Consider the following 26,031-nt stretch of genomic DNA (forward strand, 5'->3'; position numbering starts at 1 on the left):
CGCTGACATCAGCCGACACCTGCCTCTCTGGGTGACTTTAGCTGGATGATCTCATGCGATAAGAGCTTTTTCTTTCTTTCTTTTTTTCTTTTTCGGAGCAGTGACTATTTTTTGCTCCTTTGAACTCTTCAACTCTGTCCTCCTCCTTTATTTAAGCTCCCCTTTGACCTCCTTCAAAAAATCTTTCTCAGCCTCCTGCTACATCACACTCACAAACACACACACACACATTCAGAAACACATACACATCCATTTCCTCCAGGAGCTCCTTCGTGGCTTTAATGCTGTCTGAAAATGTGTCTGCTCTGTCTGTCAGACTCACTGTCTTCTCCCTTCGTTATACTTAAAGGAGGGAAAATGCCTTTGTGTTTGCTGTTTTTCAGTAACTCTAAGTAGGGGTGCTGAGGAGAACACACACACGAACACACACGAACACACAGGTAAATTATTTACACTTCTATCAGCCTTAATGGATCTGTCAATTACATTACAGGCTCAATCTATAAGTCCTCTGCAAACGGTCTTCCTCCCATAATGAACAACAGCTTCATATATATTTGATCTGAGAGAATATATATGACATGATGAATGGTAATGGATGGTCATCCTGCTGTTATCCAGCATTAAACCCTTCTTCCCTCTAAAAGAAGGCATGATAACATCTCAGATAGAGTTACCTAACAGTCTGAGTTGAGCCTGTGATACTAAATCTAGTGTGTTTGTGCTGAAAACTGAAGCTTTCCACCTACAGTTTGTCTACCCAGCTGTAAACAGCAGCATTGCTTTGCCCTCTTTCACTTTCTATCTCTTGCATTGCGTGTTTGCTCTGTTTGGCTGCCCTGCTGCCATGGTCTTTCCTCCCTCACTCTGGTCTTTCATATACAATGCACGTTAAACAAACAGACATGTCAGAGCCACTCAAATATATGTCCATCCCTCCACCCTCTCTACCCCCTCCACCCCCATCCTGGGAGCGGGGTGTGTATGTGTGTGTCAGTGGGAAGGGATGGGGGAACCACATATCAAAGGCCTCCCTGTGCAGAGGTCCATCTGTACTACAGTCGGCTGCAAAAAATATAAACAGTGGATTATACAAGGGGAAGAAAAAAACAGTGAACCTACTTCATCACATCCAGTCATACTAGTGAATAGCAGTTTGGTGCAGAACCCTTAAAATTGCAGGCTCATATCTGAGTTATAACAAAAGAGTGCCATTTCTTTTATCAACAACTTTATCTGTGAAGGAGCTTTGTGTGCATGTTAGTGTCTAAACATAAAAGTCCCAGCTTGTGTACTGTCAGCAAGTGTACAAAGCAGTGTTTGATCCACACAAATGCAGACCCAACTCCGTCTTGTCCCTTGTGGCTCGGAGCGCTAAAGTCTGTCAGTAAGATTGATTTCCCTCGTCACTTACTTTACATGTAAATTTAAATTTCTCTGTTAAGGCATGGAGAGGATAAGCTGCTGCGCTGGCTCCCTCTTCAATTGTATACATGCATAAATAAACACACACACGCACATACACACACTCATCTACAAAAATCCCAATTTTCCAGGTGCAGAGGTCTGTAGAATAGAGCCAGAGCCACTCATACAGAAACTGCATTATTCTCCATCAGCAGTGTGGAGAGTTGGAGCTATTATACCATCCACCACTAGCATGCACATACAAGTGGAGTTTGCCACTTGACAGAGAGCGCGATGGGGCCTGAAAAGAACCAGGGTGTGAGTGGGATCGTGCTTGATCAGCGGCAAACTAAGTTCATTGTCATTTTCAAACAGAGTATGCTCCACTTGTGCTGCAGTAATGTGATGCAAAATGAATAACTGCACACTTTGCAGGCACATTGTACAGCATTTCAAGTTGAAAGCTCCCTGAGTGTCAGTGTATGTATTCTCTGAGATCAGCAGATCGCTGCCTTTTAGCTTTGCTACGCTGAAGCTCAAGATTGGATATAATTCAAATTTATAACATAATAAAGTCATTAGTAGTACATAAAGGAAGATGAATTTCTCTCTAACACAGAAGCCTCACCTGAGTGGTAAGAATAAATAAGGAATAAGTGATTTGCTCTAGTCTTTCCACCCACTGTAGGCGAAGCAAAAGCTGGTTTTATTCAGACAACCAATACACACAGTGACTCAGAGTGTATACTGTGTATGGATGAAATGGGCTCGAGAGGCTTTTCCACTCACACAAAGCAAATATCTGTTCAGGAATAAGATATTGATTTGTCATTTCCCAGAGCTGGAGCTTTGTAAATAGGCTGAGCAGATGTGTGACTGGTGATTCCCGATAATTGTTGTCCAATAACAGTCAGGTGCCTTTTGATACATTAAACTTGGATGTACTGTAATGTAGATCATCATTCATGATACCTGGCAAGTGCGCACATCCAATAAACACACACAGGCACACGTTCTATTTGGTATGCACGCAACGAGCCGACTCTGCTCAACCAAAAACAATCAAATATTTATTCCCATGTTTACAGCGTTCCATTTTCACAATATTACCAGCAACACATTTCTCCGTGTCGACGTGAGAGTTAGAGATTCTTGCTCTGAGGAGGCGCCCAGGTGGAGAAGCTATTTAGTTTACAGTTTAGCTGCAGTGAGTGTATTTTGTTTTTCTGGCCACAGAATTTGAGCTAATTTTAAAGAAACAAAATAAACTAAACATACATATTTTGTCCTCCCCTGCTGCTTTTCATTTTTGTACTAAAGAAATGATCATTAGACATGCTGCATTATTTATATCCACTTTAAGTTCTGTTGCTTTGTGTTGCATTGTGCATATGCAGTGGCTGTGTATATTGTTTTTATAGCCATTATTCTTTATAACACAGAAAATCTAGAGCTTTTAAAGCTGCAGAGTTTTTTGTGCAAATTTTGCCTTATTCTCCTTAATAACCTGAGGTTTTTTTATGCCTCCCATATAATTCTTTTAGTCACTTCTTTTTGTATTTATTGAAATGTCTCTGTTTCATAATAAAGTCTTATATACTTTTTTTTAATTAAGTATAATTTAAGATTATAGAACACTTCTGTCACTGCAGTGCAATGTGTAAGCATCTCCACCAGGTGACGCTAAATGCTCAGAGCTGGGGCGGTTTCCTGCAGTTAAATCATCCACCCACTGGATGGAAGCAAACAGAAATAAAATGCTAGTGAAAGAAATAACCGGAAATGATTTGACCGGATAAAATAAGGAAGGAAAAGCAGCGGGAGAAAAGAAGCGATGGTGAACTTGTGACGCTGCGTTTGTTTACCATCTGTGTTATTGGGGCTGTTGCATTAAATGGTAAGAGAAAAGCACAAATACGTTCCGCCTGTAGCCTGCTTGGGGCATGAAAGCGAGTCTGTAAAGCGCATCTGGAAGTGATCGACCACAGATGCCACACAAACCCAGGAAGTGCAGAGATTAAAGGGGTTTCGAATTGAAGTGCTGGATGTAGAACAAAGGCTTTGCGTCCTTCACGCACTGAAAGTAATAAACTCTGTAAGCACGTGATCGTGTCACGTAGGCAAAGAAAAAAAGTTGATCAGTGATTGTGCACGTGCTGTGATTTCTGATCTGTGTACATCAGTATTAACGCTTATTTGAACAATGCTACAGTTACTGGTCTATGCTTGAACGGAAAAAAATATTAATGCCACTTAATTTTCTTCATGTCCGAAGCTACAGATAAGATAAGCACTATTCAACTCCCGTGTATCACAGTGTGAAATACTCACCACTCACTTCATTAGCAGTGGGTGGGATCCCCTCGTATCATTGATTCAACAAGGTGCTGAAACATTCCTCAGAGATTTTGGTCCATAATGACGTGATGGCGTCACACAGTTGCCGCGTATCCATGATGCATCTCTCCTATTCTGCCACGTCCCAAAGGTGATCTGTTTGATTGAGATCTGGTGACTTTGGTGGCCGTTTGGGTACTGTGAACTCATTGACATGTTCAACTAACCAGTTTGAGATGTTGTATAGGTAGGCTCTCCACCACTACAAGGTGCCTAAATTCATCATTTATTGTCTTTTTGCCAAATTCTCAACCTACCATCCAAATGTCGCAGCAGAAATTGAGACTCATCAGATCAGGCAATGTTTTATAGTCTTCTATTAAATCATTTCAATGACCCGATGCAAATGGTGGTTGTAATGAGTGGTTATTTGAGCTACTATTGCCTTCCTCACAGCTATTTTAATCTCTGAGAACTGCCACTCACGTGATACTTTCTCTGTTTCTGATCTTTCTCTGTAAATTCTAAAGATGGCTTGTTAGGGCCATGGCTGGGCATGACTTGCTCTCTTTCCAGCCGTAGATGCTGCCCTTTCTCTGCTGTCCTTTCTATTCAACAATTAGGCGTTGAGTACTTAAGATCAGGGATCAGGTGAGCTCCAGTCCTGGAGAGCCTTTGTAGTGAGCTGAGTTGCGTATGGCTTAACTGCTTATGCCTGCTCTGTGGAGCAGAGGGCATTTTTAACCATTTAACCTTTTTGATGTGCTCTTATGCATTAAATCTTTTGATGCATATAGTGACTTGTCTGTCTTCTTTAGTATAGTTATTAATTTTAAAAAAAACTATTTCATCTATATTTTTGCCTCCTTGTCTCTTTTTTGACCCAACCTAGATACTTTTTGTTACTTCCCTGCATCCCCTCGACTTTTAGAGGAATGTAACATGGATTTGTGGGAAAATCCCAAACTTTCTTCCCTGTTCTGAGGTTGAATTTGACTGTATCTACATACCTAAATACACTGAGTTTCTACCATATCATTGGCTAATTAAATATTTGAGTTAAGGATCAGTCACACAAGTATACCCAGTGAAGTGGCCGGTGAGTTTATTTTGTCAGAGGTTGTCATCAGAGATTGTGGTTTTCAACACGTTATAACATATTATGTTACATATTACATGTTAATTTATGTTAAATGTTACAGTTTTATATACTAAAAAAGTAGCTGCAAAATTGAAACATTTATTTATTAGATATCTTAAACAGTCTTGAATATTTCCCATTGTACATTCTTCATCCACTGGATTATTGGAGAGACTTGAATGAGTCATTAAAATAAATGTGAGAATATCACATTTTTCCATAGCCACGTAAATTAAAAGGCAGCCAGGAATATGTTTAGCAGTGATTATGCAGGCATGTGCAGGACAATTAAGTGTTGCATTAGAGCCTGATAGATATATATCAAGTGAGCAATGTCATTGGCTAGTATTGGCTTAGAACAGATATATAAGCATTGATGCACATGCTATCGGTCATGCAGCAACTTGAAAACTCTTTGTCTTTGTTTTTAAAATAATGAGAAGGCAATGAATGCTTGTGGGAATGTAGACATGCTGTCATTGCCTATTTGACCAGCAGAGGGACCCTGACTCTGGTTCCAATACACTCCCTGCTGTCTGCAGCACATTTAGCAGAATAGCGTCACAGCTACAATTATTACCACTAGAAATGTTGGAGAATGGATGGATGTTGGAGCTGTTTACTTTTTTGAAAGTTTAATTTAGTCAAAAGGTTTTTGGTTGAGTTTGTTGGACATGTCACATATACTTTTATTAAAAGAGGTCTTCATCAACTTGTTTTGCCAGGAGTTGATTTAAATCAGTCATGGCTGAGGAATCAGGAGAGGAAATCCAGCTACTCAGAAGTCAGAAGCCAAAGCTTATAGAAATCCTAAGTGCCGATCCTGACTTTGTACTCCAGCATGCAGATGCTTGCCGTCTGCTGCCTCTTCACGCCTACCAGCACGTGAAATCTTGCCGCACTCCTAGTGAAAAAGTGACAGAGCTTTTGGATCACGTCATACAGAGAGGTCCCGAAGCAGCAAAAGAACTGCTGGAGCTTTTCAAGGATAACGCCTTGCAAGAAACCTTCCCAAGGCTTGACTTTATTAACAAACTGAAAGTCAACACACGGTCCTCGGGTAGGTTAAAATTTGCTCGTTTTCAGCAATCTTTTAATCCAGTTAGATTTCTATTTCTGATCTATAAATATAATGATTTTTTTTTCACTTCCAAGGGGGGAAAGAAACCTCAGAAAAAAGAAAACAAGCGCCTGAGATACCAGATGTCATTCCAAACAAAAGGATCTGCAACAATGGTGAGTGGCAATGCACTGAAATATATTCCACTGTCAAACTCTGTAAAACAGTCACATACTTTAACGGCCTCATCCCACAGGCTCTGGCATGGTGAGTGAGAAACAGCTGATGTCTGTGGCCCGTACCATCGGCAAATCTTGGAGGGCGATTGGCAGAGAAGCTCTGGAAATCTCATCTGTAAAACTGGAGCAAATCGAAGAGGACCATAATCTCCATGTGGAGCGAGTCTTTGCCATGCTGCGTCACTGGCGTAACTCACAGAGGGAAAAAGCCACACCCACTCAACTGCATTCACTTCTCAGTCAGGGAGAGTGGATGTTGCCACCTGAAAGCATCGACTTCCTGTTGAAGACTGACTGATTACTTGCTTGGAGTATAAAGGAAATGTTTTTACTGACAAGTCAGATCATAAATATCAGGGCTTAAACAAGAACAAGATTTTATTGTTTACTACTCTGCATTTAGCACTACTGTACTTTATACTGTACATTTTTAAATGATGCATTAACAGTTATCGTAGGAAAGTCATAGAAGTTTTGCCAGAAGTTTCATGAAATCTCTTACAAGAGTTGCTTTTATGTCTGTTTTCTGTTGTGGTATATGTAGTATGATTTTTATTCACCTTTCATTTGAGAAGATAATGAAAAGCAAGCTGTACTTACTTCATTTGAACGGTATTTTCTTTTTATGTTGGGATTATTCATCTTAGGGATGAAGCTCAGCGGTCCACATGAAGCAGCAGAGAAAAGAACATTTTCAAAACTCTTTCATGGAAAACATCTGCAAAGGACAGAAGCAGGAGAACCTTAGTACCACTTGAAATAACTCTTTGTAATTGTATTATTCGTTCAACTGCCATAAAATAAAAAATTTTTTATTTTTAATTTTTTAACCAGTGTTTAAGTATTGAGCCACTGCAAATGGGGCACAGGTGACTGGACAGAAAATGGTGTGAAATCGAGTTGAAGGCTGATAAACTGGTGTGTAAATGTTTGGGGGTTTTTTTGGTATTTGAATTTAATCACCAGAGTAACCAGATCAGCAAGTTCAGCCACAGACGAAAGCATCACTGAATGTCCCAGAAACATAAGAGACTATAGAAATCCTTTTTTTTTTTTTTTGCTTTTTTACCCCTCAGCCGTAAAAGAATGATGGGGTAATGCTGTCACCCCACTGGTACGTGTTGATTACATCAGTTACATTTTTCTCAGTGCTGTTTTACCCATAGAACCAGATATTTTCTCATTTTGCACCAATCTCTGTAAACCCTGGTCGTGGTGGAAACTCCCAGTACAGCAGCAGCTTCTGAAATACTCTGACCGGCCCGTCTAGCACCAACATCCACGTCATGCTCAAAGTCACTTAAATCATCTTTTGTCCTCCTGTTGTTCAATTTGAACTTTAACAGTTCACCTCGAACATGTCTTTGTCAGTGCGCCCCAGGGCAGCTGTGGCTACAATGTAGCTTGCTATCGCCAGTGTGTGAATGTGTGTGTGGATGGGTGAATGACTGAATTTTGGGGTCCTTAGGGACTGAGTAAAAGCGCTATACAAATACAGGCCATTTACCATTTGTGCATAAATGCATTGAGTTGCTGCCTTTTGATTGGCTGACATTTGCATTGACGAACAGTTGAACGGGTGTACCTATTGAGGTGGCTGATGACCGTACATTCGTCCTTGACTAGCTGCAAACTTCTCCTAAACGTTAGCTGTTGCTGCTCATTAAAAAGGTAAATAAATAAAAATCACAGCTGGAAGAAGAAAAGAAGCCATAACTGGGAACAAAGCAATCCTAGGAGTTCTTTTCTGTAAAACTATGAAGGTTTTCTGTCTGAGCAATCTGGGAATCGCTTTGCTCCTGCATTGATGTTTCATAGAGTTTCTGTAGAGGCTGACTTGTGTCTTTTAAGATTCATTTACCTTCTCATGCATATCAGAGCAGATATACAGCCTCTATTGCATAACACTCCATAACTCATCACAGTAAAACGACTGCCTTTAACAATGTTCACCCACAAGCTAATCTGATGCTCTTTGTTGTGAACTGATGAGAATCATTTCATGAATCCACAAAAGTTTTATCCATTAAAGTGCTATACATGACTTATGACTTACTAAAGCATATTGACCTTCTAAAAATGAACTTTTGTGAGCCCATAAATCACAGTTGAGTGTATGTGTGTGCCCCATTGTCTTTTCTCAGCTCAGATAACATTAACTAGAAGTGTGGGACAAAGGTTGCCTCCCTCCCTCTTTTGCCACCTTACCTTTGCTTTGTAGCCATTTTCTGCAGTCTGGTTTCAGAGCAGCACAAACCCGTCTCCATTCTCAGGTTAGTAGTATGAAGTTTGCACCATGTGTCTGTTTCTTATCACACCTTTTGAATTTAAAAGTATTCATGTTTTTTTTAAACAGCACATAAGAGATAATGGAACAAGCTAGTCTCCGTGACCTGAATGAGCCTCTCATTGACCATGCTGAAGGCCAGTTCTTCTTAAATGAAGCCTTCAAAATTATTATGGAGGAAGTGCTCTCCAATGGCACAGATGTCAAACAGAAGGTATCTTGTGAAGCACAAAATAGTTTCCCTGTCTGCGGTAGCTAACAAACTTCATAATCCACACTTTCCTCGTGCAGGTTTGTGAGTGGAAAGAGCCCGAGGAGCTGGCTCTGCTCCTGGATTTGGGGGTGAGAGAGACAGGAGAGCCACGGGACAAGCTCCTCCAGAGAGTAAGAGATGTTGCCAAGTACAGCGTTAAAACAAGTAAGTAGAAAAATGAGCTAAACAAACAGGCACTTGTCCGATCTTGAAGGGACTATTTCTTTTGTTAATTTCAGGTCACCCACATTTTTTTAATCAACAGTACGGTGGGGTGGACTATCATTCCTTGGCTGGAAGATTCCTCACTGAGGCTCTCAACACTAATCTGTAAGAAGGAGCAGATAAGATAAATATTGAGGGGATGGAAGGTTAAGCCTGTAAGAATATTGAACAATAAAATGTGTTAGGCACTGATCAAAGGAGATCAGAGTTTCTGCTTTGGTAGCAAACTGTAGAAATACTCTAGAAATAGGAATAAGCAGAAAGAATAACCTCCAACAGTGAGGTTATTTTAGGTATTTTGCATATTTTTAGTGTATCAGTGTTTAATAAACCGAATTTATTAGAAAGCATGTGCAAAAATATAAAGTCAAAGTGTTTCAAAAGGATGTTTGGGTGCACTGTTTGAGTGGTGCTTCTTGGCACCAATGCTGATGACATATTTCACAATGTTGTGGGTTTTTTATATATTGGTTCGTAAGCAAGGAAGGTTTCCTGACTCATAGAGCAGCGCTGCAGAGATTTACAAACTGAAAGATAAAATGAAGACGAGGCTAATCCAGCAAATAACATGATCAGACGTTTTCTGTGACAACTGCAGCTTCACCTATGAGGCAGCCCCAGTCTTTGTGCTGATGGAGAACGAGGTCCTCAGGGGCCTACGTCAGCTGGTTGGTTGGCCAGAGGGTGATGGGATTTTCTGTCCGGGGGGCTCAACCTCCAACATGTATGCCATGAACCTTGCACGCTATCAACGCTTCCCAGAGGTCAAAAGCCAGGGGGTGTGGGCTCTCCCACGGCTAAGCATCTTTACATCTCCAGAGGTGAGGGCGACTGTTCACCTGTTTGTCAAGGTGTATTGTTGATGCAATGGAAGCTTCATCAGGTTTATTTCTAACTTCATGACACTGTTGAAACAGACATACTTCTGTTTTTTCAGAGCCATTACTCTGTAAAGAAAGGCGCTGCATTTCTGGGGATTGGTTTGGACAACATCATCTTTGTGAAAGTGGACGACAGGTAATTGAACTTTTTTATTGTCATTGTACAGTTGCTTGCACAGAGAAAGTAGGTAGCAAGACCACAAAGGTGCAAAAGTAAAGAAATATATAAAGAAGAATATAAAAACACTATATACACAATGTATTAGTTACATTATTCACTGTTGGGGGTGTATACATGGGCATCATAATAAGAACCCTGTAAAGCTGTTCTTTAGTCTGTATGTTTTGCACCTGATGGATCTGAACCACTTTCCAGAGGACAGGATGTTGAATTGGTGGTGGTTAGGACGAAGTTGGTCTTTATAATTGCCATGCCTCTAGAGAGACATCTAGAGGTGGCAATGGAGTCCAGGGAGGGGAGTGGACAGCCGATCACCTTCTCTGCAGTTCTGATGACCCTCTGGAGTCTCTTCAGTGTGCACCAGCACACTCTCAATTGTGGCTCGGTAGAAAGACACTAGTCTGCAGCCTGTTCCATCTCAGGACCCTCAAGAAATGGAGGCGCTGCTGGGCTTTCTTCACTAAGGCGGATGTGTTTGTAGTCCAAGAGTGTCTGGGGTGATGGTATTGAAAGCCGAGCGAAATCAATGAAGAGCATCGTCGCTGAAGTCCCAGGATTCTCCAGGTGATGCAGAACAGAATGGAGGGCAGTGGAAATTATATCCTCGGTGGACCAAAGCTGGGTGGGAGGCAGTCCTTAATGAGCTATAGGACCAGCTTCTCTAAACACTTTGCAAACTCAGGTGTCAGTGCAATGGGTCTGTAATCATTGAGGCCACTGAGCATGGTGGACTTGGAGACTGGGACTTTTGTTTCAGATTTCAGCCAGTGAGGGACAGTGTAACAGGGAGAGGTTGAACAGTCTGGTGAACACAGGAGCCAGCTGGTCAGCGCAGACTTTGAGCACTCTCCCAGGTATTCCGTCAGGGCCAGCAGCTCTCCTCTGATTTACTGCTCTGAACAAACTGTGAACCTGGAGTTCTTGGAGGGTAAATGTGTGTGGGCTGTGATCAGAGGCTATGGGCAGGGCAGTGTGCATGGTAGGGGTGTCTACAGTTCTCTGGAAGTGGGCAAATAAGTTATTTAGTTCTTCTGCTAATGAGATGTCCATGTTATCTGCATTTGTCCCACTGCCTTTGTAATTGGTGAAGTGTTTCAGGCCCTCCCATACCTTTCTGGGGTCGTTATCTGAGAGCTGATCTGACAGTCTACTCGAATAGTCCAGTTTTGCTGCTCTGATGCCTTTTTTAAGGTCTGCTTTTGCTCTTCTGTACATATTCTGGTCCCCAGATTTGTATGCAGAGTTACGTGCCTTTAACAATGCCTGAACCTTACTCGACATCCAGGGTTTTTGGTTGGGGTAGACGCGGAACCGCTTTTCCGTGGTGACAGTGTCAATGCAATACATGATGTAACACAGCACTGCAGCTGTGTGAGTCTCTAGGTCGTCATGTTCAAAGACACTCCACTCTGTGAGGGCAAAACAGTCCTGCAGCTGAGCCAGAGCTTCCTCAGAAATGGTGCTAATAGTTCTGATTGTGGGCTTTGTCCTTTTACTGAGTGGTGTGTATAAGGGGACAACAAGCAGAGAGAGGTGGTCGGACATGCTCAGGTGTGGGAGGGGAACAGATCTGTAGGCCTGGTTGATATTTGAGTAAACATGTGTGTTATTCCCTCTCATAGGGCATGTCACATGTTGAACAAATGCAGGCAGCACGGTTGTTAAGCACACTTTGTTGAAATCCCCTGCGATGATGTGTACTCCCTCTGGATATCTCCGTTGCTGTTCAGAGATCGAGTCGTGCAGGTGGGCCAGGGCTGAGCTAACATTAGCGTTTGGAGGTATGTAGACTGCTGTGATTAGCACTACAGGCAGTTCTCTAGGCAAGTAAAAGGGTCTGCACACGACAGACATCGTCTCTATGTCCGGGGAGCAGACTGTGGTGATTATCTTGGTGTTTGTGCACCAGTTGTTATGTGTGTAAATGCACAAACCTCCACCTCTGCTTTCACCTGCTGTAGCCTTTCCGTCGCTGCGATGCATTGTGCGGCCCGCTAGTTGCATCGAGGCGTCGGGAATTTCCTCTTGTGGCCACGTCTCTGTGACGACCAAGGCACAACAGTCGCGGACGAGTGGCTGTGCGGGGAGAAGTGGGTTCACTTCGTCTGTTTTGTTGACGATCGAGCGTGCGTTGGTCAGGAAGATGCTTGGAAGCGGTGGTTTAAAAGGCTGCTTCTTTAGCCTGGCTCGCACGCCTGACCGGCAGCCCCGCTTTTTTTTGCGTCCTGTCCGCCGCCTGGGTTGCTTGGCAGAGCCGATAACAATCCACGGAGCGCCCGGTGTTCTCGCTATCTCCGGGGGGATGTTGTTGATCCTCTGATAATCACTGGTAACGGGGATCTGGCTGTTATAGCCGATGTTGCATAATTCCAGATGACTGTAGGTAAGTTTTGCGTTGCAGAAAGAAAAACGCCTAATTGGAGAGGCTGAAGCTGCTGCGTCCGTGTGCGCTGCCATCTTGGATGCTTTGGATGACTTGTTAGTTATCAGTTGCCCGCTGAAAGAATATTGAGCATTAAAGAAATTGAATTTTCTTCTGTCCTTAATTTATACAATTGCAAAACGAATGCTCATAAAACTCAACTTGCAGATGTTATATGACCTTTTCTATAGACTCAATAATTATTCAAAATACAGTCCCGATAAAAAGTTTAAGAACACTAGAAAAATGGCCAAAAAAATCATATTTTGCATGGTCGGATTTTAACAAGGTTCCAAGTAGAGCTTCAAAATGCAACAAGAAGAAATGGGAGTGAGACAAAGCAATTTCAAAATATTGAAAACAACGCTTAAAATGAAACAGGCCGTTTTCAGGCACAACAGAGTTGCCATTTTTCAAGTGATCTTAAACTTTTGATTGGGGCTGTAAATAATAGATTCATGTTCTGTATTGAAATAATTGTTACACCTTGATCTATTGTAACCTGGAGTTGTGCCAAGTAAAAATAATACCTTTCATCTAATTAAATGCTGTCTCTTGTGCTGCAGAGGTCGTCTGATTCCAGAGGATCTGGATGAAAAAATAGAGCTGTCCAAATCTCAGGTAGATTTGCTGATGTTTAGCTAGTTTTCATCAAATGTAACATGTAGCTTTTAATCATCATCTCCTGACTCTAACTGTATTTTTGTGTGTTTTCCATTAGGGTGCAGTCCCATTTCTTGTAAGCTGCATGTCAGGGACCACAGTGCAGGGTGTGTTTGACCCGCTGGATCACATAGCTGATATTTGTGATAAACACAAGCTGTGGATGCATGTAGATGTGAGTGCACTTGTGGAAGACTGATGTGTGTTGACGAGACTTGGTTTTGTGAACCTTGTGAGAATCTTTTATCTTTTTTTTGTCAGGCTTGCTGGGGAGGGAGCGTGCTTTTTTCTAAGAAACACAGACATCTGATGAAAGGAGTTGACAGGTATTAAAATGTACATGAGCTTGTACATAAGTGGAGATACAGTGTAAGGCTGTGATGTTGATTAGAGTTTGTTTCTGTGTATAACAAGAGCAAATTCAGTAGCATGGAATCCCCACAAGATGCTGGTGGCTGGCCTGCAGTGTTCTGCTTTACTCCTGAAGGACACCACGGTTTGGCTTCACAATTTAAAGGCTGCAGAATTAATAATCATAAAGTTTGGGTTTGTACGTTTTTTGACAATCATTGACTTTGTTCCAGAATTTGTTGAAGCAGTGCCACAGTGCCAATGCCACATACCTCTTCCAGCAAGATAAGTTCTACGATGTGAACCTGGACATTGGGGATAAGTCTGTGCAATGCAGCCGCAAGGTGGACTGTCTGAAGCTGTGGTTGATGTGGAAAGCTGTTGGCTCCATGGGCTTAGAAGAGCGTGTAGACAAGGCTTTTATTCATGCAAGGTAAATAAAGGATGTGTCACAGGGCGAGCTTCAAGTAAAGTCGTAAAGTCAGATTTGTCTCATTCTAACAGAAGATCAGCCTTACACATCCAGTTAAGACCCCTTGAAACCAGTTGTCTTTCTCTTGGTTTTCACTAACTAATAAATTATGTCTAATATGTTAGAAATATGATTTTTTTTTTTTTTTTTTTAAATATGGTTACTTTTTGGGTCTTTTGCTAAATTTTTCTCTTGCAGATATCTGGTGGAGCAGATGAAGAAAAGAGAGGGGTTCCAGCTTTTGAGCATGGTAATTTCATACATTTTTCATAAAGCATACCTGAGTTTTTTACCTGCAAAATGTCATTACCATGCTTGCATTTGTCTCTGCGGACAGCCAGAGTTTGTGAATGTCTGCTTCTGGTTCATACCACCGAGTTTGAGAGGGAAGGAAGGAACTGAAGATTACCAGGAGAAACTGGCAAAAGTAAGTTTGTCTGTTGCTGAATAAGAATTAGCCGCCACATTTGAGATATTTTATTCCTTCCGTTGCACACATATTGACATGTACTTAGATGTGGCATCTTCATTTTTTGTAGTGTGCCCATTATCTGAAATGTACAGTTAATTCTGTGTATTGTTTTCTTGCTAAAAGGTAGCTCCTGTCATCAAGGAACGTATGATGAAGCAAGGCACTATGATGGTCGGCTACCAGCCTTTGGGAAACAAGGTCAACTTTTTCCGTGTGACTGTATTCTCTCCCCTACTGTCCCAGAAAGACATGGACTTCTTCCTTGATGAAATTGAAAGACTTGGAAAGGACCTGTGACAAAGCCCATAAGTGAACACCTTTCCCTTCAGAAAATGTGATTGTGCGTTTAATGCTGGTCATTGTAATTTTACAAATAACAACAAACAAGTCAAATTGTGTTCATTTCAATATCTGATTTCCTAGATTCCAACAGCTGTTAAATAAATAAATAAAGGTTACTTGGTATTACGAACTTTATATCACCATGTTCTTTATTGTAAAGGAGTTTAAAACATTTTTGGAGAATGCCTACCCTTTACATTTTATACCTAACTAATTACTGATTTTTTTTTTTAATTGATTCCAAGAAAAGTGATTGGGAGCTTTTGTTTTGTTTTTTGTTTTTACTCAGAAAAACAGTTCAGGGTCACAATGTCTTTCTGTAAGTGTAATGTAAAACAAACAATAAAACAAATCCTCACCTCTGAGAACCTGCGTTTGGTCTTGTAATGGATTAATTATTCAATTATTTGGTTAGGTTTAAGCAAAAAAATTACTTTCTTTGTGTAGAAATAGTATTCTCAGTCAAAATGTAATATTTATAAAGTCTGCCAGACACAAAGCCTTTAAACAAAACTTCTGCAGCACACCTTACAGTTATGGCCGCAAATCTGGGTCACTCCGCTTCGGTCACGTGTCTTGGCGTACGACCAATCAGGACTCTCCCCGGGGAGCACTTCCGGTGGTGTTTCCTGTCAGTGTTTGTAAACTGAGAAAAAATTGGAAGTGCGACAAGAAATATTAATCTTCAGCACTGTGAAAAGCGAAAGGTAAGCGGTCGAGTGTGCAGCACGTCGCTCGCGGCTCTGTACACGTTTTATTTCTGGTGCCCGTGTGTTTGGAGCAGTTGTAGCTCGCGAGGGCGGCGTTATTTTGAGGTCGGCGCGGAGCCTGCACGCCCTGCCTGTTGTTGTGCTGTCCGGGGCGGGGGGTGGGGTGGGCGCTCACTCACACAAGAGTTGTCCCAAAATCCAACTCCGGGCTGGCTAGCTGCTTTCTGCTTTCGGTTCATTCAGCGGGGACTCTCAGCGTGCGGCACACTTTCATACAGACCCCCGCGGAAATACACAAAGCTGTCTGTCCCGTGACCCCAGCGGAAAAATAAACCTCTTACTTTCTCTCCCCCCCCCCCCCCCCAAAAAAAGCTGGGATACGTTGCTAGCTAACTGCTGCTAACTGTTTGATCTTTGTAAGATCGATCAGAGAATAAACCCACCAGCTTACAAATGAATCGCAAAACAAAACGTTTTCCAATAATAGATGTGGTCGAATCAATTAAAATAAAAATCTCTGCCCGTATTATGGAGTTTTCTGTATGGGTGGGTTTGGGTCGTCGAAACAGCCCCCTTTACATTACCATAATAGATCATGCAGTAATCGTGCCATTTATTGTGCATGTTTGTATGCATTCATCATTTAAGTACTTCTAGCACCAGCTTTTGACCTGACTGGGAAGCTGCTGTATGTATTTTATTATCTAATACACGAGTATTAAATGCAGGTAGAACAGACAAGAAAGGAGGGTAAGAGAGCAGGACAGCACACAGGGTTCAAGGCAGACTGGAACCTAAGCCACTGCATATACATATACCCCCCCAAACCCAATGAGCTATACCGACCTCCTAGTAGCTTGGTTTTTACAGTATTTATGGCCTTTACATGTATGACAGAAGCAGCGTCATTCATAGCCTTTGTAATCAGTAATGCATATACTATTATATATTGTACATATATTTATTAGTCTCAGATTTAGCCATTCTTATATTTTGCTTGTTTTACGTTACTGTATTTTTGCACAACTCTGTTGCTTGTGAAGCTCGCACACAAGAATTTCACTCACATGTACTGTACCAGTGTACCTGCACATGTGATGTGACAATAAAAGTGATTTGATTTGATTTAAAAGCCACATTTGTGTGTAGGGTTTTCCAGAGTAATACTTATATCTTGTTATTTTAAAATTCATTTTAAAACATCCGCTGATATTAATTCTCACAAACACACAAAACATAATCAGATTTAAACATATTTTGATAAATGTAATTATTTAAAAATCCACACTGATTTAATGTGTTTGTAATGTGATTTCTAATTTTCTCTGTCATGTGCATGAAAAAGACTTTCAAACAAATTCCTGCTTCATTTAGGATGTTTTTTTTATTACTGCAGCTGTATGAGGTAGATACAGGTGTGTGTTTCATTACACTTGGACTAAAGTGCATTGCAAACCATTTAAAAAGAAGCATCATTTCTATATTCAACTACCGGCTATTGTCATTGAAGGATTTGTTTGGTTAATGAATTATTTACACAGTTGCATTGTGCATAACGAGCTTTTTCCTCATCTCCATCATTTTTCTCATTTTACCTTTTATTGTTGTGTTTTCTGTCAGCCATGTACCGAGCAACTGGTGCTTTCCTGTCTGATAGACAGCACGTATTAAAGCTGCACATACATTTTTAGTCATATATGCATATGCCTTTATTTTCAGACTTTTGCCCCTGATGATTTTGGAGGCTGTAGTCTCATCTGTCACCCCTCATCCCGAGTGAAGCCCCTCTGTCCCCACAAACACACACGCATTCAAAGCACGGCGATGACACACCATTCCAGCAATTCTGTTCGAGACCATATGAAATGGGTCAGTGGAAGTCTCTTCATCTCAAGATCACGATCATGGTTTTATCGTATGCATGTATCCGTTACTCCCATTGTTCAGTCCCCCTCTCCTTCCTTCTGATGCCTCGCTGCGTGAGGAGTCCTGCAATCTCCTCTTTTTCAAAACGACATTTTGCTTGTATTGTCAGGCTGGGTTGCTGGGCTGCGAGGCAGTGCTGTCCAGCATGGCCCTAATGCAAGCCAACAACATCCCAGGCCAAAAGAAGATGATGTCACCCTTGGGTCAGGGGCAAAGGACCAGTCCTGAAAGCCACCAAACCCACTCGCAGCATAGCCAGAACCACCACAGCCACCAGGTGCACCATGGACAGCCACATCACAGCCACATGGGCCATCCATCAACTGGGAGCTGCCCACCCCTGGTGAGAGATGCGTCTTTATTTTGCATGGAGAAATAACTCACTTTAAGTCTGCTTATGTTATTTCACAGTTTTGCTTTTATAAGCCAATTTAAGTCGTTGGTTGACAAATGTACACAGGTTGCAAAGCAGCATTTAACAGAAGCCTGTTGTCACGTTTTTTCATCTTTCAAAAGCTCATCCGGAAAGATGGAGATTATCATACATCAAGGATAATTGAGGGAAAGGGCATGCAGGCAAACCAGAATATGCAGCCCAAGAAGAAACACAAAAAATCCGGTTTAGCCAACAAAGTAAAAGTGGAGGTAAAGAAAGGTTAAAATTATACTGAAATTAGAAAGTGAACAGACTGTTGCTCTTAAGTTAATTTCATCTAATTGTCTTCACGTTTATAGCATTTAGTTCCATCAGTTGATATGGATGACGACAGCTCATTGAAAGTCCAGAAGAACTTCATCTGTGATCATTGCTATGGAGCTTTCCGGAGCAGCTACCACCTTAAGAGGCATATTCTTACACACACAGGTGAGAACTTACCCTCACCTCTTTACTTCAATTGGACTATTTTTTCATTTATTTTATGTTTTTTTTGTATGTCAACTAGGTAAGTCTTTGTGAGGATGTTGCTCAGAATAAGCTTAAAAACACCCACCAACTTCCTTTATTTTTAGTATTTGCTCCTTTAACCAGTTTTGATGCATTTTCAGAGGTTGGTTGACAAGTTTGTAAAATGTGTCTTTTCCACGTTTCTTCTTCTAAGTTTGTATGTTGATCTGAGTTCTGCATTGGTCCTAATTTGTAACTCAATTATAAGACTCATACTAAAGTAATGTGCAAAAAATCTTGCCATCATTTTCTTTATAATTTGCTTCTGAGGAGCCACGTTTTGTTATAATCTTTTACAATGGGCTATAGAAGGCGGAGCAGTAGTTCTCCAGTCTTTCCAAGTTTTTCTTTGGACATCGATGCTTTTTCACTCATTTTCAGTATAGTCCTCATTAGGGCTGCCACAAACGATTATTTTGATAGTCGACTAGTCACCGATTATTTATGCGATTAGTCGACTAATCAGATCATCATCCACTGGACGTAAAACTACAGCTTATTGCACCAGCAGCATCTGCTCTTATATAACTATCATTAGCTTACAGCTTTAAGCTTTTAAGGTGCTAACTAAAAATAAAGACAAGATGATAGTTTATTAAAGTTTAATGAAATTTGCAGATTGTTTCAGTGAAGTTTAATAAACTCCTTGCTATCTAAACTATAACAGGACACCGGAGTAAATTCTCCAGCATCTCACACTTCTGATAATCAGCTGTCTGCTTGATGTTTATTCAGCTGTGTAAAAACTATAACTTTAATCTCAGACAAACCGATTTACTCAGGAACAAATAAAATACTAAAAAAAAAAAAAAAAAGCCAAACAACAACATTTTTAATTTATCTAAGTGACTCATATATATTTAACCTGAGTAGCGAAAGACGGTGGTGGGTTTGAAAACAATTTGCCGGGAGTCCGGTGTTCTCACCGCGCTAGTGACCTAGCCCCCGGCTAGCTATCGAGCTGGTGGGTAACAGACGTCTCCGAAAACGTCGGAGCGCTTTTGAAAATATGCGGTGTCCTGATAAACTGAGCAGATATTTGAGGTTTACACAGCTACATTCTCGGCTGAAAATATGTTAAACGTTTATTTTGTGACCCAGAAAGAATAATAAGAGTAATATTAAAACTAACTAGCTACCGCCATTGTTGGAAACTAAGCTGGGCCGCGCTATGAATTCTGGGACACAGCTGCTTCTTCTTCTTCTTCTTCGGGGTTTAACGGCAGCTGGCATCCTTGTACATGCAGTGCTGCCATCTTCTGTTTCAGTCCGTTATTACACTCTTAAATCCTACTACTTATTCCTGCGTCTTTTGTGATCTTACAAAGCTTCAAACGACGCGTCGACTATTAAATCAGTCGTCGACGATTTTGATAGTCGATGTAATCGTGACTAGTCGACAAATCGTGGCAGCCCTAGTCCTCATAGTTGATTTTCAGAGGGGTGGGGTTTCTTTCCTTTGTTAAGCCACATAACACTGAGTATGAATCATTAAAGCATGAAAAGGGCATCTAGCTCAAGAATAAACCCCTGTCATGTCTACACATAACAGACAGCTTAGGAAAGAACCAATTTAAATAGTGTCTTTAAAATCATGTCATTTGTTCCCATTTCTTCAGTTGAATCTATTAAAAAAGGCCAGTAATGACACAGCTTGACAAGCATAAAACAGTATTTAGACCAAACAGGTCTTTCCCAAAAAAGTCTATTTACTGAAAAAAATGAGGAAACTGAAAAAGTGGGAAACAAAAGATGGTAGTCCTAAAAATCTATCTGTAGCATACGAACAGTGTTTGAAAGTCATTTCATGAAGAAAATGGAAGACAAATCCAGCGAAGACCTGACACAGGACCCGGCAGATGCATCTGAACCTTCTCTGAACTGTTTGCTGAACAAGAAGTGAAATTGGTGGAAGGCTGGGTGTCGAGATTAGATTCTTTAGGAGGGCGAATGGAGAGAAAATGCTGTGATATGTCAAATCAAACAAGAGCTACACTGAAAATCAGAGGCAACAGGACTTATGGAGTAGTTAATCCATATTTGAAATTGTTGTTTCAAATTGTCATCAGAATGTACAGAGTAGGTCACAGAGAGGTCAACAGAGTGTCTGAAGCTATCTTTAACACACAGTGGAGGCTCTGTCATGGTTTGGGGCTGCGTTTCAGTCACTGCTGTTGCAGATCTCCTTAAAATTGATGGAATTTTGAAAGCAGAGAAGTAACATCAGATTTTGATCCACCATACAGTACCATCTTAAAATGATCTCATTGGTAGTGGCTTCAATAATCCCAAACTGACAGCCAATGCAGTAAAAGCACAAAAAACGCACAATGCAACACTGTCAGTCTTGGATTGGCCTCAACATTACTGACGCAGTGTGGATCATGTTGACAGCGAACGGAACAAAAAGCAGCCAACATCCAAAGCAGAGCTTTGTGTGTCCTTGAAGAAGAAGACTGCATAAAGAAATGACAAGAGTGCTTGTCTAAGAGAGTTCAGTTGAAAAAAGCTGGTCATATCTAATATCAATTATTAAGCTCATTAGAATTGCCAAAAGTGTGTTTTTGCCTTTTATGTTTTTGTTTGCACCCCTTTTCTCATCAAAGAGGTGTCTCCAGACTTTAACGCAGTAATTTAGATTTAGATGTCTTTTGTGAAATCAGCGATGATTAAATTCATTTTCCCCGTGTGTGGGTTTTGTTTTGTTTTCCAGGGGAAAAGCCATTTGCGTGTGATGCTTGTGATATGCGGTTCATTCAGCGTTACCACCTGGACAGGCACAAGAGGGTGCACAGCGGAGAAAAGCCTTATCAGTGCGATCGCTGCCATCAGGTTATTCATACTTTTTTTTTTTTCACTAATATACTTGGTGTACTTGAACAGATCCTGCATTAAGAGATTTTCAGCTTGTCTCAATCACTCCAACAACAGTGGATTGCAGATGTATTGGTGGACATGGCACTGCATGTGCCCGCTGTGTTGAAACAAAAACGAACACAGAAAAACAAAATAGAAATATTTTAGTTTTAAGCTGGAAAAACAAAAATTACCAAGGGAGGGGGCCTAAAGGAAGCAATCAAACAATGTTTAGGGTGCATAATCTGTAATGTGGGCAGTGCAAGTGAAAAACTAGCCATATGCTGCTAATTTATCTATCTTTGCTCCTCTTTATATTTAAAATCGGTTGTGCATGGAAATTAGAGCAGGGCGATATGACCAAAAATATTTATCACGATATACATTTGAAAATTTCCGATAACGATGTAACTGACGATATAATTGACACGAGACGAAATACTTTACAACTCCACAACTTTATTCGTGCAAAAAAAAAAAAATCAATGTATTTTCACTTAAACAAGCAGCTGTTTATGTGCATTAAAGTTATATAAAATTGTAACAGTGCAAACTCCTCGCTGACAGTTTAACCAAAAGGCATTTCCAGTGGAAACTGGCCGACATATCCTCAGCATAACCATGTATAACATCCACAAAACTTAAAAAGAGGTTATACACACACAATACGGTAATATTATGTTGAAGCACAGCACGTATCACTCCGCGAGGCTCCTGCCTATCATTGCCGTAATGCCCATCAAGCTGTGCGGGTTCGTAGCTTAGCAAAGTCGTACTAAAACATTTAACAGATTTTCCAGCGCTGTGCACATAAAATCGTTTCCAGGTCAGTAAACACAACCAGAGTTCATACATAAGGCACTCGGGATTATAAGGGGCTCTGTCGACTTTCAGAAAAATCAAAGGATTGATTTTAAGTGTGCCGCATTTTCCAAACAACACAGTAACAACGACGGCCCGCTAGCATGCGCTACCAAAAATAGTGCTTTGTTGTGTATCTGACGGGGGAAAGCTAAACCAGTTCCACACCACTGAAGCTGCAGCATTTTTACAAACCAGTTCTGGTTCGTCCGTTTCATTCAACGATCCACTTTCGCCCTTCTCATTCTCTGTCGCCGCCATGCTTTTTCCGCCATATGTGTATGAAAACAAAGGCACTGCGCATGCGCGTTTTACCCATATTCTATCGCGATATTTCATTTTCTTATCGATGCCCGACATTATACCGGTATTACCGTGAACGGTATGATATGGCCCAGCCCTAATGGAAATTGAGATTTTCTACAGCACTTGGCATCGACCAGACAGTGTAAGCTTTTCAAGGCATTCGATTCTAAATTCTGATCAGAATCTCAGCCAGTTTCTGTGTGCAGATCTCTACTTGAACCACTTTAGCAACTGTTTTACAAGTGAAGTATTTACCAAGTGGAATTCTTATGGAGGTACACCAATAAATGAGCAACAGAAAAATGACAGACATCACCCAAATAAAACTGCTGGAAATGTACTACCCCACCCTAATTCAAATGCTACTTTGGCTGAAGCCCACATGTTTGTTTGCATTGCTTCAGAACTTCTCACGGACAGACAGGCTTCTGAGACACCGACGGCTGTGTACAGTTGGGATGAGCAAAGAGGAAAGCCAGTACTCCCAGGACTCATCTACCCATCCGGCCTCATGGAGCCCCCTACATCCTTCGAGCAACCGTCTGACTGTCTGACCCTCAACTTCCACATAGAGACCCAACATCAGTCTGCAGCTCAGTAACATCACACCTTGGAGTGGTGACCTGAAAATAGCCCAACTTTTCCACAGCCAACCTTTAGTTTGCTCTCACCAGCTCATAGTGGATTTTTATGGTTTTTTAACCTACTGTCACTTTAGAATCCAGGAAGAAGGCGATTGGGGAACGGACTCATTTGCAGTCACGGACATCGTATTGCGGCAATAAATGAAGATTACACAAAATTTGTGACTGCATGGACAGTCAGCACCTTCCGTGCTTTCAGCCTGCAGTCAACCCCAACTCTGCCTGTTAATTCAAACGAACGGTTCGCTAATGTAGACAGACAGAAAACCATGAAGCATTAAAACGTCCTATTTGTTTTGTGTTTCTTTTGTTACTAATTATGTACCGGCTGCAGCTTATAAGCAAAAGGTCACAGCAGGCTTTCTGTGTGCTGCCTTGAGGAAGTGATTAGTCAGTGAAATACTGTAGGTCGCTAACACACGTGAAGCTAAATTTAATGACCTTTTTGATGCCGCTGATCTAAATGTTAAAGATTGTTGGAGAGGAAAAAAACCATCAAATTAGTCAAACATTTTTACTTTATGTGCCGTATTCTTTCTGTGCACAAGTCTTAAATTAATCAAAATATTTTAATCTGCTGTTCATGCTGTTGTACATCTGGAAAAATAACTACACGTCCCTACTGGTAACCAAAACAAACACTAAAGCTGAATTGGATAGATGGTATCTGTACCATGGCAAACACATTTAGAGTTCTACCTTGTTTTAAAGGCATATGGCCCTAATTGTAAGACCTACACTGGCTAACAGCTGACAGATTTTCGAGGAGCTCCAGTTTTTTTGAAGCTGATGTTTACTGGATGTAGGGATGACCCGTGTGTGGCAAAGAATGAGGTTTTTCTTGACGTGCTTCTGTAAAATGACCTGCCGTATGAATGCATTGTGGTTACGCTCCCTTCCTAGAAACCGCTGTCTTGCCTTTTCCTGTTCAGTGATCAGAGATTGTTCTCACTTTAAGACTTTTATTCCCTTCATTGTATTTTGGTAAATCCTTAGGTTTACTCTTACTTAAATATCTATGAAATATTGTCAGAATCATGCTCGTAATATTTTTTAAATGCAGCTGGATCAACGCTCGAGGCTTTTCACACGAGTGCACTGGGGACCTTTTTCTTCAGCACTTGTGTGAATGGCCCAGGTCAACTAGGTCATAATATAAATTGGCTCTATACAGATTCTCACTGCTGAATTGTGTGTTTGCCTGACTGAGTGTGATCTAAATGCAGTTCCATGTCATTTAACACTGAGCATCTTCAGTGAAGATGACAAGTCGTACTTTGTTGTGGAACTTTGAGGGTCGTTTGTATGTTGATTACTGGCAATATGAAACTTCAGGCCTGTATATTGTGAAGTCACTGGACTGCAGATGTTAGTTCAGTTGTAGATGACTATTATTTAGACGAAAGGTTTTTTTAATAATAGACAGGTAGATCTGTTTCTGTCAGACTTTTAGATATGTGAGAAGAGTTTGGGCCCATTGCTGACTGTCTACTGTTTATGAAGTTAATATATATATATCTATAAATTGTTTTAGGGCTAGAAAATAGCATGTATGGGACCTAAACTCCAAAGGCAAATCAAAGTTTTGATGATGTTTTAACCTTTAGTCTGATCATTGTTATTCTTTATTATAGCTCAATAGGCCATGGTGACTCAGCACGAAGCTTGCTTTTAGGACAAAAGTTTGAAAATGTCACACTTGCCCTTTTAGTGCAGCAGCTGTGATTAGTTAGGATATTTTGTTTTCATTTGCATGTATTTGTTGGAGGATCTTTTGTTCATTTGTTTGGAAAATAATATTTTTTTGTTTATCTGTTTTTATTTTATCAGCCCCTATATTTTGTTATGCCAGGAGTGACATCGAGTCAGTTTCACACTGTAGTGAATGGAGTTTTGGGCCCAAAGCAAAAATAAAGTTGTTTCTTTTTAAACGGCTGGTATTGGTCATATATTTACAGCAAAGGTTCAGAATCAGAATACTTTATTCATCCCGAGGGAAATTAGGGCTCGTGGGCGATTTTCTAATAACAGTTTTGAAGGATAGTCTGTAAAGTCTGCTACGTTCATCTGTGTAAGTAATGCAGCAGTTATGTCAGCAGGTGGCAGCCATGACCATGTGAGCGTTTCCTCCCAGCCTGTTCATGGAAATGGAAACAAACCTCAGCACAGTGCTCTGTGTGTTGTTTCAAAGAATGCTGCCTCCTTTACACCAAAAGCGTCGCTTCTTCTGACTTCAGTGTGAAGCTGGCGAACAACAAGAAACCCAGCTGTCAAACACACCGAATCTCAAACATACCAATTACTCAACAAGCAAACGTTTTCTTACACATAAGCATGTAAAACCTGGGCCATAATTTAGTGCGTCTTTACAGAACTCCCTAATGCAAAGACACTGATGGTACCTGCACTGTGTAAAAGTGTTTGGTTTTTGGGGTTTTTTTAGTTTATGGGATGTATTTTAGTAAACGCTCAATGGAGGACGTGTTCAGTGAACCTTATCTGGTGAATATGTCATACAAACATATCTGTGTTTAACACATTTATCAGGCCATCTGTCAGAAAAAAACAGAAAACCTCGGTTAAATTATTTTACCAAATTTTATAGAAAATGTCAAAGGACCATTTCTAAGCTAAAAATGTTATTTTTATTTGGTAGGCGAATAACAAACTGAATTCATGTTTTTATACCCAAATTTTAGCCGGCACACTGGACTTCTCTCAGAAGTCATAAATAAATCAAAGATTACATTTTTTGTAAAACAAACAAATAGAAAATTCATGGATAACAATAATTAAGTTTCAGCATCATTTAAGAGCTCGTTCATACCGGTGGATTAACCATCACAGAAATGTTTTTCTTTTAATGATTTCGGTAATTACCGATATTGTTGATTCAGTTTAGGGCAGCTGTGGCATAAACCTTATCTGGGGTTAAACTCTGTAAATCATCTGCTTGGAAATTCTGCTTCTTGTAAAAATAAGGTAAAATTTCCCATAAATACACTTTTGGTCAGAGCAGAGTTGGCAAATCAAATTTCAAAACCTGCAG

The 26,031-nt window shown here is 40.8% G+C and overlaps 3 protein-coding genes across 6 annotated transcripts; all 3 read left to right on the plus strand.

The window, feature by feature from the left end:
• The first annotated feature begins 3,166 nt into the window (after positions 1-3,166).
• On the plus strand, positions 3,167-7,006 carry zgc:174906 (uncharacterized). The gene is made up of 4 exons (XM_012921176.2): positions 3,167-3,304; positions 5,611-5,945; positions 6,041-6,121; positions 6,202-7,006. Exons 2-4 carry the CDS (start codon positions 5,630-5,632, stop codon positions 6,480-6,482), a joined length of 678 nt encoding a protein of 225 aa, XP_012776630.2. The 5' UTR covers positions 3,167-3,304; positions 5,611-5,629; the 3' UTR covers positions 6,483-7,006.
• Positions 7,007-8,411: 1,405 nt separating this feature from the next.
• On the plus strand, positions 8,412-15,101 carry csad (cysteine sulfinic acid decarboxylase). Of its 3 annotated transcripts, XM_004558818.2 has the most exons (14): positions 8,412-8,457; positions 8,541-8,685; positions 8,763-8,889; positions 8,964-9,054; positions 9,548-9,770; positions 9,887-9,966; positions 13,000-13,054; positions 13,155-13,271; positions 13,358-13,422; positions 13,511-13,592; positions 13,681-13,880; positions 14,118-14,169; positions 14,257-14,346; positions 14,515-15,101. In XM_004558818.2, exons 2-14 carry the CDS (start codon positions 8,554-8,556, stop codon positions 14,686-14,688), a joined length of 1,488 nt encoding a protein of 495 aa, XP_004558875.2. In that variant the 5' UTR covers positions 8,412-8,457; positions 8,541-8,553; the 3' UTR covers positions 14,689-15,101. The 3 variants fall into 3 exon arrangements, with proteins under 3 accessions (XP_004558875.2, XP_076734145.1, XP_012776608.2); XM_076878030.1 differs by lacking the exons at positions 8,412-8,457; positions 8,541-8,685; positions 8,763-8,889; ... (1 more) ...; positions 9,548-9,770; positions 9,887-9,966 and adding an exon at positions 11,379-11,757; XM_012921154.2 differs by lacking the exons at positions 8,412-8,457; positions 8,541-8,685; positions 8,763-8,889; ... (1 more) ...; positions 9,548-9,770; positions 9,887-9,966 and adding an exon at positions 11,379-11,562.
• A 232-nt stretch (positions 15,102-15,333) lies between these two features.
• On the plus strand, positions 15,334-24,913 carry znf740b (zinc finger protein 740b). 2 transcript variants are annotated; one of them, XM_004558815.3, is made up of 7 exons: positions 15,334-15,440; positions 17,163-17,312; positions 17,479-17,712; positions 17,886-18,014; positions 18,105-18,234; positions 21,029-21,147; positions 22,743-24,913. In XM_004558815.3, exons 2-7 carry the CDS (start codon positions 17,268-17,270, stop codon positions 22,890-22,892), a joined length of 807 nt encoding a protein of 268 aa, XP_004558872.1. In that variant the 5' UTR covers positions 15,334-15,440; positions 17,163-17,267; the 3' UTR covers positions 22,893-24,913. The 2 variants fall into 2 exon arrangements, with proteins under 2 accessions (XP_004558872.1, XP_004558873.1); XM_004558816.3 differs by lacking the exon at positions 17,163-17,312 and having other exon boundaries at positions 15,344-15,440.
• The last annotated feature ends 1,118 nt before the right edge of the window (positions 24,914-26,031 follow it).

Source organism: Maylandia zebra, linkage group LG20 (genome assembly GCF_041146795.1).
Source record: "Maylandia zebra isolate NMK-2024a linkage group LG20, Mzebra_GT3a, whole genome shotgun sequence".
Lineage (NCBI taxonomy): Eukaryota > Metazoa > Chordata > Actinopteri > Cichliformes > Cichlidae > Maylandia > Maylandia zebra.